The 10,908-nt window shown below is 38.8% G+C and overlaps 1 protein-coding gene across 1 annotated transcript in view; it reads left to right on the top strand.

The window, feature by feature from the left end:
* The window catches only part of ATG10 (autophagy related 10), a 223,141-nt gene that overhangs the window by 50,023 nt on the left and 162,210 nt on the right, over positions 1 to 10,908 (top strand). The window contains exon 3 of the mRNA XM_007451711.1: positions 8,348 to 8,455. Within this exon, the coding sequence (XP_007451773.1) occupies positions 8,348 to 8,455 (108 nt within the window). The remainder of the gene's footprint in view (positions 1 to 8,347; positions 8,456 to 10,908) is intronic.

Raw genomic sequence — 10,908 nt, 5'->3', positions numbered from 1 at the left:
ACTATTGTTTCCTGCTGTGATAGATGAGGAATTTAGAGTACTTATACTATATCCCATATTCCTTTCTGTTCCTCCTTCTGATTTTTAAATTAATTATATTATTATTTTTACATCATCAAGAGTTATAATATTTAGATTCTGTTAGGTAACTATAATTAGTCCTCTGTGCTTTGTTTATAGATTGATTAGAACTTTAAACCTAATAAGAGTCTGTAATGAGTATGCTAATGTAGACAAGAGTAACTGCTGAACTAAGTATTGTTAAGAGAAGGCCGTATAACCCTCTGACACATGGCTGCCTTAGAGAGAATATTTCAAGTTAAAACCCCACAGATTCTCTTTTAGTTTCATACCATGACCGTGCTAAGAAAAAGCTCTTTTAAACTGGGCAGAGCCAGAGAACCTCCAATTAAGGACCAATGGTCACCATGTTTTGTGGTTTAATTCCCAGGTAGTGAACCAATGTGTTCAGTAGTCATTCACACCTTAGGTCACACAGATAAAGGCAATAATCATAATGGGTTATGTTGTGCAAATGGTGAAGCAAGGGGCTATGGGCCTCTATTGGATGCGACCACACATCCAGAAGATTTAATTCTTTCCCAGAAGGACAGCCGCAGCTCCCTCAGCTGGAATTTATTATTATCTGAGGTGTATCTCCAACCCTCTCCCCCAGAAAGTATGGAGAAGGTATTGGTGGACTATTCAATAAATGGCTGTGTCATGTTTATTAAACTCCAAAATACTACAAGACCAAGGAGAAGACCAAGGTCTTTTTCAAAGGTGAAATATGTTATATACCTACTTTTACTTTTGGGTTTTTGGTTTCTTGAGTTTTTGCTCTTTTGAATTTTTGCCTGAGTCAAAGGCCGGCAGTTACCCATGAATCACTTTGACTGGATCTGGTCACTCTTGATACTGACTCAGAGGCATCAGAGTCAGCCATGGTCAACATCCACACACATATTGGGAAGGTGTAGCAGTATCAGTTAGTGAGATTGGGTGGGGGTTGGGGCACGGGGAGATATTTTAATATATTCAAAATTGTGTTCTGGAGGATCTCTAAATCCTTAACAGTTACCTTCATGCACCATCTAACTTTCAGGCTTTAAAAAAAATGAACAGATATTAGTTTAGTGTCTGACTTACCCAGTGTAAGCTTTGCTTTTCAGCAGCAGTTTTTCTTTTTTTTTTTGACCCCAAGATTAATTAGCTCTGGGCAGTTACTGGTAGTATTGGTTTGATCTCTTACAGAGGAAAGAACAACCACTTGAGATCTGTGGCTTAGGTTTGGCCTGTTCCTCAGAGTTCCATTGGCCTTGAAGGTCCTGTTGTTTGTTCAGTGCCAGCAGTGACGTAGAAACTTCCTCTTGTCTTAATTCCTCCCCAGTGGCCTTGACAAGCCCTTCCTGCAGCTGACCATTATGGGCAGTTAACTTGAGTTTACATCCTATATTCAATCCTTTATTCCAAAGCAGGGCTGAGGCTCTTAGATAACCACCTAATTTTTTAGACAGCAGTGTTTTTCTAGAGTAGATTGTTAAAAGCTTATTAAAATTCAGCTACAAGAGCCCCATAGTTATTTGGGTAGCTCAATTCCAGCAGGCATAACATAACTGTCTGAGTGGCATAGCTTTTGACAGCTTGTAGGAAAGCAGACCTAAACATGTTCTGTTAGGAAATCCTTGGTATGCAGTCAGTACTACACTAGAAAACTTGGTTGTCTCTCTAGGGTTCTATAAGGTCTCCAGAACATTTTCTCCTGAAAAGTTTAAGTTGGAATCCATTGCAGCATTGCGCTGGCCTGGAGGCATATGTTCAAAAGGCAATCAATGAAGTATTTGTTTAACATGAAGTGTTTTTTGTATATAGGCACAAACGGTTTGTACACTAAAAAAGTAAGTTTCCTTCCTAACCTTCCCACCCTCCTTACCCAAACCTCAGAGGTCATTACTCATACCAGTGTCTTGGGTGTCCTTTCAGATATCTTCAATGTACACAAGCATATGCGTTTATATTTAAACAAATGGTAGGATAATATACATATATACATGCTGTTCTGCATATTTTTAACTTAATGATCTATTTTGGTTATTATTCCATATGAATACTTATAGTCACTTTTGTATGACTGCATAGCATTCTGTTATTTGGATATACTATAATTTATTTAACCAATCCTCACCTATGGGCATTTAGGTTATTTCCAATACTGTGCTATTAAAACAATACTTTAATACATATCATTGCATGAATTTTACTTTCTACATGTGCAATTGTATCTGTACGATAAATTCCTGGAAGTAGCATTTCTGGATGGAAGGTATGTGCATTTTAAGTTTAAATAGTTATTGTCAACTTGCTCTACAGGGAGGTTATGCTAATTTAAACTACCCTGCCCTTGGCAATGTATGAGAGCGCCTGCCTGTTTTATCCACATCTTTGTCTACAGAGTGTATTTCACTTTGGCTTTCTGATCTTTGCCAATCTGATAGGCAAAAAATGGTATCACATAGTTTTAATTTGCATTTTTCTTATGGGTAACATTGGACATATTTTTATATGATTAAAATCCATGTATACTTCCTGTTTAGTGAACTATCTATTTATATCGTTTGCTTATTTTTCTATTGGGCTGTTCGTCTTATTGGTTTGTGAGAACTATTAATATACTGAGGAAATTAAAGCTATTTATATATTGAAAAAATTAGTCCTTTTCTATGATTTGAGCTACAGATGTTTTTTTCACATTTTAATATTTGCCTTTTGACTTTATGGTGCTTAGAATTTTTTCCATGCAGTAGAATTTATCATTATTTTACATGACTTCAAGATTTTTATTTACTTCTTAAATATCCTTTAAAAGCTTTTAGGGAATTCCTTGGTAGTCCCGTGGTTAAGACTGTGCTTCCACTGCAGGGGGCACAGGTTTTATCCCTGGTCGGGGAAATAAGATGCTGCAAGCCTCGCAGCCAAAAATAAAAAATAAAAAAATAAAAATAAATAGATAGGGCTTCCCTGGTGGCGCAGTGGTTGAGAGTCCGCCTGCCGATGCAGGGGACGCGGGTTCGTGCCCCGGTCCGGGAAGATCCCACATGCCGTGGAGCGGCTGTGCCCGTGAGCCATGGCCGCTGAGCTTGTGCGTCCGGAGCCTGTGCTCCACAACGGGAGAGGCCACAGCAGTAAGAGGCCCGCGTACTGCAAAAATAAAAAAAAATAAAATAAATAGATAAAAGAGTTTATAATCTTCCATAAAATGTGTCCATAAATGAACACATTTATGGTATTGTTTTCCTCATTTAAATCTTTATTCCTTGTTTTGGCATAAGGTGAAGGGCATTCCATCTAGAAGACCTGAGGAGTTTTGACTGTGAGGAAGTGTTCTCTTTTTATTAGTGGTGTCTGGGTTACATACAGCACCTGCATTTCCTATTAGTTTCTCTTCTACAGTGACATTGTGGAGCAACCTGCTTCGTGGCAGTGGGCAGCAGGGAGTCCTGATGGCGGAAGTGCAGTTGGACATGGGAAGGTTTTAAGTTATGAGATTACTGGCTGTTACAGATGACCAGGTCAAGGCTGGGCAAGTTGCCAGAGAGTAGGGTTTGAGGTGGTAGAGAAGACCATATAAAAAGCAGTCTCAGCACAGTTGAAGCTCCAAGATGAGCATCCACAGAGGCAAGTTTAGTATATGGAGTGCTCCGAGTGAGCCCTGGAATTCCTGAAAGTTGGGAGCTGTTTGTGGCCTTTTCTGCAGAGGCAGCTGCAGAGTCTGGTTTGCTCTGTTCTCAGAGTTCAGAAGGGGACTCCAGTGAATTTAGTGCAGTGGTTCTGTACCCTGGCTTTTCATTAGAGGCTACTGGGAAGATTCTTACTTCACTAGTCTGAGGGTGGACCCCAGCAACAGCCTTTTGAAAACTCCTCAGGTGATTCAGATGTGCAGCTAGGGCTGAGAACCACTGTTTAATGCAGTCAGTTTGCTGTCCTGCAGGGATTGCAGTGCTCCCTGCCTCAGTGCTTCCAAATGTGCACACAAATCACCTGGGATCCTGTTAAATACAGATTCCAATTCAGAAGGTCTGAAGTGGGGCTTGGGATTCTGCATGTCTAACAAGCTCCCAGGTGACCCTGAGGCTGCTGGTCCCCAGACCACACTTTGAGTGGCTTGAGCTTGTTATTCCATGTGCAGAGCCTGGTGTATACCAGTCCGCGAGCATCAGTAAAGATCTTTCTGCCATGATCCTGCTCTCTGGCAGAACTTGCTTAGTGTAGTAGAAAGAACACAGGCCAAGAGGCTTGCCTTCTACTTCTAGCTCTGCCCCTAATTAGCTGTAAGCCAAGTCTCTTAAAAGTGCTTCAGTCCTTCACCTTCTTATCGCTAAAGCAGGAGGGTTGAACTGGGTAAGCTGTAAGTTTCCTTTTGTTCCACTTCCTCCCATGCAGGTCCGGGGTGTTTTCAGACTCTGTGGGGATGAGGTTTTTATGTGGAGGACAGTCTAGATTCTACAGTAAGGACCCTGGCTTCCCTTTGCAGCCTTTCTTTCTCTAGAGATTGGGCCTAGGCCCTGATCTTAGGATCAACTGGAGGAAGTAAAACTAATCAATGCTAAAAAATTAAAGGAGGTTGATGTTAAATTGTAAGTACAAAAAGAATGCAGGGAAGCTAGAGCGGAACGTCCACTGGAATTTTCAGCGGGAGGTTTGAGTTCAACTTTGTTTACTGGCCTTGATTGACTGTAGTGCCAGTTCAGAGGGCAATTTTCATACCTTTATGTTTGTTGTCTCTAAAAAAGTATCCTTCAACAGCGAAGAATAAAACATTTTCTGCCTTAAATTAAAATGATGTGGGAGAAAGGCCTACTTATGTGGTAGTAAATGTTTGAAATGCTATAAAACTCTCCTTTTTCTATATTTAATTTTTCAAGGTTAATCTTGACTATTAAGAGATTGATACTGAAAAGAAAATCACCATGACCAAATATAGGCTGAGTCAAAAACTCTTTTGCACCTCCCTATAGACACTAATAAATAGTATCAGAAATTGCCTAAAACAGATTTAAATTGCTTAAATTATAAGTAATACTGAAAATAACGTCTCTATCTTAAAAGATACCAGATAATTTATTTAGATTTTATAACATAGGTATACAGGAATTTCTGACTCACCTCTTTGATGTCAAAGGAGGTGTATTTTGCATTGTAATTAGAGTTTTACTAAATTGTAGCTTCCCTTGGGAAGAGGTTGTATGACCAGCACTAAGGTATAGAAAATATGAAATAGAACATTTACCCTCATTTGATGAATTATACTCAGTACACACAGTTTAGCTCTGACTTTTCTCTGAATATCCTATGATTTTTTTTTCTCTGTTGCTAGATTATTTTTATTTTTTTAAATTTTTTTTGGAAAGAAATGAAACCATCTTTTTTTTTTTTTTTTTTTACGCACCGCACAGCATGTGGGATCTTAGTTCCCTGACCAGGGATCGAATCCATGCCCCCCTGCATTGGAAGGGAGGAGTTTTAACCACTGGACTGCAAAGGCAGTCCCATGAAACCATCTTTTAAAAGAAAGATTTTAAAGGTGCAATATTAAAAAAAAACGGAATCACGGTTAGGAGGACGGGGGACAGAAATGTTACATTCTATGCACTCTGTTGGAAATTCATAATTCCCAACTACAAATTAAAAAAAAGGACGCGCAGGCTCAGCGGCCATGGCTCACGGGCCCAGCCGCTCCGCAGCACGTGGTATCTTCCTAGACCGGGGCACGAACCCGTGTCCCCTGTATCGGCAGGCGGACTCTCAACCACTGCGCCACCAGGGAAGCCCCGAAACCATCTTTATTAATAGATGATACAAATATTATAATTATAAAATCAAAAATAGTCTATAAACAAACTTAGCAAAGTTGCTGGCTACAAAGTCACTAGATTATTTTTAAATTTCAGACTGTGAGTACTGTTTCTCAGAAACACATACTATTATGGCTTTATTGTATTTGGTAAATCTTTTATATAATCAGGTATTGATTATCATAATGAGAGTGATAATTCAATACAGTGGTAAGTCTCGTTTTAAACTACTAAATGCAATATAGGTCATGTTATAAAAAGATTGTTTTGGTTACAAGTGACAGAAAATCCAACTTAAGTTGGGTGAAGCAAAGAAGGGACTTTTGGGGTCCATGTAATTGAAAAATTTGAAGGTAGAGCTAGCTTCAGGTATGATTGGTATAAATAGTGTAATCAGGATCTGGTCTCTGCATATTATGGCCTTGCTTTCCTCTACATTGGCTTTATTCTCAGGCTCCATTTAATCACATGATGGCTGCCAACACTGCCAGGGTTTTATCTTTCTGGTTCAAATCTAGTAGAAAAGAGAATAGCTTTCACTAGAATTTAAAACAATAATTCCATCTACAAAATGTAGAACCTTAGTGAAATAATAAAAGATGATAGTATTCGATGCCTAATAGCTTACTTCACAGGCAGGAAGGATATTCAAAATATTTAACAACCTATGGTAGTGGCATCACTCAGTCTGAATGAGTTGGCTGCAGTCAATCAGAACTAGTGTTGATCATGACCAAACAGCAGGGCGGCCCCTGTTTGAGTCCTGGCGGGATGACAGCCTAACTAACTGGGAGGTATTATAAAGGTGCCACCAGATTTCTCAGAAAATATAGTTTCTGTATTAGTTTCCTAGGGCTGCCATAACAATGTACCACAAATTGGGTGGCTTAAAACACAGAAATTTATTCTCTCACAGTTCTGGAAGTTGGAAGTTGGAAATCAGGGTGTCAGCAGGGCCATGCTCCCTCCAAAGTCTCTAGAGAAGAATCTTCCTGTGCCTTTTCTAGCTTCTGGGTAGTTGATGGCAATCCTTGGCATTCTTTGGCTTGTAGATGCAACACTCCAATCTTTGCCTCTTTCTTCCCATGACTTTCTCCCATGTGTCTGTCTCTGTAGCCAAATTTCCCTCTTCTTATAACTACACCAGTCATATTGGATTTAGGGTCTAGTCTATTCCAGTATGATCTCATCTTAACTTGATTACATCTGCACAGACCCTATTTCCAAATAAGGTCACCAACAAAGTTCCCGGTGGACATGAAATTTGGGAGGATACAATTCAACCCAGGATAGTTACCTAATATCAAATGCTCTTACATAGTTGTCATGACACAAATTTTAAAAAATACTCAATATTAAATAGCTCACAAACACTCTAAAATTGTCTTATTTTATAGTTAAAAACTGGATATTTGAATCTTAGTAAAAGTATTTAAGTAAATTATGAATTTTTTAGTTTGGATGCTATTTTGTATTTTTTTTTACTACGTCAGATTAAGTAACCATGTTTTTCTTAATTATAATTATTTTAATTCTGTTAAAATATGAATGTTAGTGTGACATTTTGGTGGAGAATTAATAATATTCATTGATATGTGAGTATGTCTGTGCATGACGTTATTACATTTTTACACAACTTCATTAAGTTCAAACAAGTTTTGCCTTAAAAAAAATGAAACTTACCACAGTTAGATGAACATCATCCATTAGTGTATTTAACAGCAAGTATAAAAAACAGAAGACAAATGCAACTGGTGAAGGGCTTGGAAATCATATCTTACAACAAACATTTGAATATGGTGGTAATTGTCTTCAGCTCTTTGAATAATGGCTCTGTGGAAAAGAGTTTAGACTCCAGAGGGCAGAACTAGAACCAGTGAATTAAGGTTAAAGGGAAATATTTTAGTGCAATGTAGAACTAAACTTTCTCAATGAACAATGTGTCATATGCCAAAATGGAGGTGGTAGTCATGTAAGGGAGTGAAGTGCAGGTTCCTGGAAGTGCTTAGGAAGGTGCTGAATGATTACCTCTCTGGGACCTTTTAATGGAGATCTTCCCTTGAACAAGAAATTGAAATAGAGGGTCCCTTCTAGCTTCAAGATTCATGTCCTCCTAAAATTTCTATTTCTGTATATGCCATGAACATCAGTATTAATTATGTGACAAGATATTTCTATAAGTTTAGATATTTTTAAACAGCTGCCAACCCATTGTGTTCTATGCTTTGAAATGCTTGGGGAATAAAAGGGATTTAATCTAAGAGAAGAGGAAACATCATTAATAGGTATGAAAAGTAGGGGGTTAAAATTTCTATTTATTGAGTACCTACTATGTACAGGGGTATTGGATGAGTTTCTTTATCCATATTACCTCATTTAATATACTTAGTTTTTCATTGCTCGGTTTGGAACTTACGAGATGCTATAGATCTTAGAATGATGAGTTCTTACAATAATTGGCATTTTCTTATGTATTGTTTGGTGATGGAACACAGGACTGTTCTGATGGCTACATGTGCAAAACACAGTTTCAAATTAAAAATGGGACTGCAGTGTCACATCGAGGAACATCTGCCCATGTACAAACATGTCTTCCCATGGAGGTGAGTGATTTAACATGTCATGTTTTCCTTTTCAGTCTTTGTAAAGTATAAAGTAAAAATTTAAATTTGATAAATAATATATTTTAAAAATTAACTGCCATCAGACCCTGGACCTGCTGTAGGGGGAGAAGTGAACATCATTTGTAGGAGGTTATTTTCTGTAATATTGAGAGCAGGAACTGTGGTAAAGTTAAGATTCGCTCCGGGTCTATTCAGATTGTAGTAAGCCTTCACCCTTTTGGTTTCTCTTGCATCTAAAGACCATAGATGCCTTCCGTTGCCTGTTGATTTTTTCCCAGTGAAATCCCCCCAGGATAATACAGGCCTATACCTCAGCTGCTTAATACATGGATGGAGATCTCTTTATCTAGTCTGCCCTTAATTTTTCTCCTATGTCCTTTAAAATATGCCGGATCTGGGTCTCATTCCTTAGGCAACTTTAACCGCGGCATGTGGGATCCTCCCAAAACGGGGCACGAACCCGCGTCTCCTGCATCGGCAGGCGGACTCTCAAGCACTGCGCCACCAGGGAAGCCCCATAGTTCTTTTTTAATAGCTCCATTGCATTCCATCCTATAATTATGTGGAACCCATATTGAAGTAAAATACTTGAATTTTAAAATTGAGGGGCTTCCCTGGTGGCGCAGTGGTTGAGAGTACGCCTGCCAATGCAGGGGACACAGGTTTATGCCCCGGTCCGGGAAGATCCCACATGCTTCCGAGTGGCTGGGCCCATGAGCCATGGCCACTGAGCCTGCATGTCCAGAGCCTGTGCTCCACAACGGGAGAGGCTGCAACAGTGAGAGGCCTGTGTACCACAAAAAAAAAAAAAAAAAGGAAATTGAATCGGTGGGAATCTAATTGCTTTAACATAAAGAAAGAACTCTAATGCTTAGAATTCTGAGTATCCTGGTATAATGGGAAAGGAGACTTTTTTGTGAAGGAAGAGTCCTGTCTTAGGACCTGTTAAATCAGTCCTCTTGGACAGTCCAGCACTAACCCCCTCTGCCTGTGTATGATGCTGGCCTGGAAGTAACTCTTGCCTGTACAGTTTAGTTTGCAAGTTATTCCTGAGGGTAGTGTGCTTGGTAATAAGGTAAGTGCCCCCGAGTAGGTGTTCAAATCTTGATTACTGTTTCCTTGTTCAAGTAAGCAACATCCTATCTGAAGCCAAGCATGTTGGGAAGCTTTTCAGTTCATTATATATTAGCTTTAAAAAATGCACATGGAGATGATGATTTAAGAGATAAATTACTAGTTTTTGCCTAACAAGTTGTCAGACATTTGAAAAGCACTAAAAAGTGGTGTTGACAGTGTGAGGGAACTGACACTTTCTGGTTGATGTTTTAACTTTACAAAGTTTGAAGATGTGCACATACTATGAACAGTCTATTCCAATTCTAGGAATTTAGCTTCATAAAATATATTTTTTCAACATTTTTTATTTTCAACATTTCCCAACGAATTTCAAACACATATGAAAAAGTTGAAAGAATTTTGCAATGAACATCCATGTACTCATCACCTGGATTCTACCATTAACATTTTGCTGTGCTTGCTGTATTACATATCCATCCCTGATTCATGTATCAATACATCTTCTTTTTTGATGCAGTACTTTTACATCAAAGTAAATTGCAGACAAATACTTATAAAATAATCAGAAGTGTACACAAAGTTTTACATGCAAGTATATTCATTTTACCATTATTTATAATAGGGAAAATAGAAACTAAAATGTTCAACAGTAGCAGATTAGTTACTTACTGCACATCTCTGTGATGGAGTTTGTGATTCAGTAGGTTTGGACTGAGCCTGAGAATTTGCAATTCTAAGTTCCCATGTTATGCTGATGCTGCTGGTACAGGGACCACCACACTCTGAGAACCACTGCAGTACTTTATAATACAATTCTTAGCATATTTGAGATGGTGTACAGCTGAGATGGTTAGCTAATATGATGTATGGTAGAGTTGATATTGCAATAATCTTGATGAGATAAAAAATGTCTTAGGTTGAGCCTGATATGGAGATTCCTGTTAAAGTGACTTATTAGGGATGTGTTCTTAGGAGAAAAAGAGTGCCAGAAGCAGGACAGAACAAGGGATAAAAGCTAAGGAAGATTGTGGTCTCACTAGAGACTAACTTTAGTCTGATCTCCTTGAAGCTCTGGAGTACAGATACCCAGAATTAGTCCTACTTTGTGTCCTTGAGGCTGACCTTTTGTACTCTGTATGTTATTGGTTTGTCAGTCAGTCATTAGCTGACGTAGAGATAGACATAGCTTCCCAAGCAAGATGGCTCCAGTATTACTGAGAAATTCTTCAGAGAAGGGGGCTGCTGTGTGTTATCAGCCAACAATTACACTGGCCTTAAGGGGACCTGGGTAGGGCACCAACAGCGTCTACTACCAAAGGGTAACCTGAAGCCAACAAAATGAAACCTGTAGGGAA

The sequence above is a fragment of the Lipotes vexillifer genome, unplaced genomic scaffold (assembly GCF_000442215.2).
Source record: "Lipotes vexillifer unplaced genomic scaffold, Lipotes_vexillifer_v1.1 scaffold740, whole genome shotgun sequence".
NCBI lineage: Eukaryota > Metazoa > Chordata > Mammalia > Artiodactyla > Lipotidae > Lipotes > Lipotes vexillifer.
Note: the sequence above shows the minus strand (reverse complement) of the source record. Positions and strands in the feature narration are given on the sequence as shown.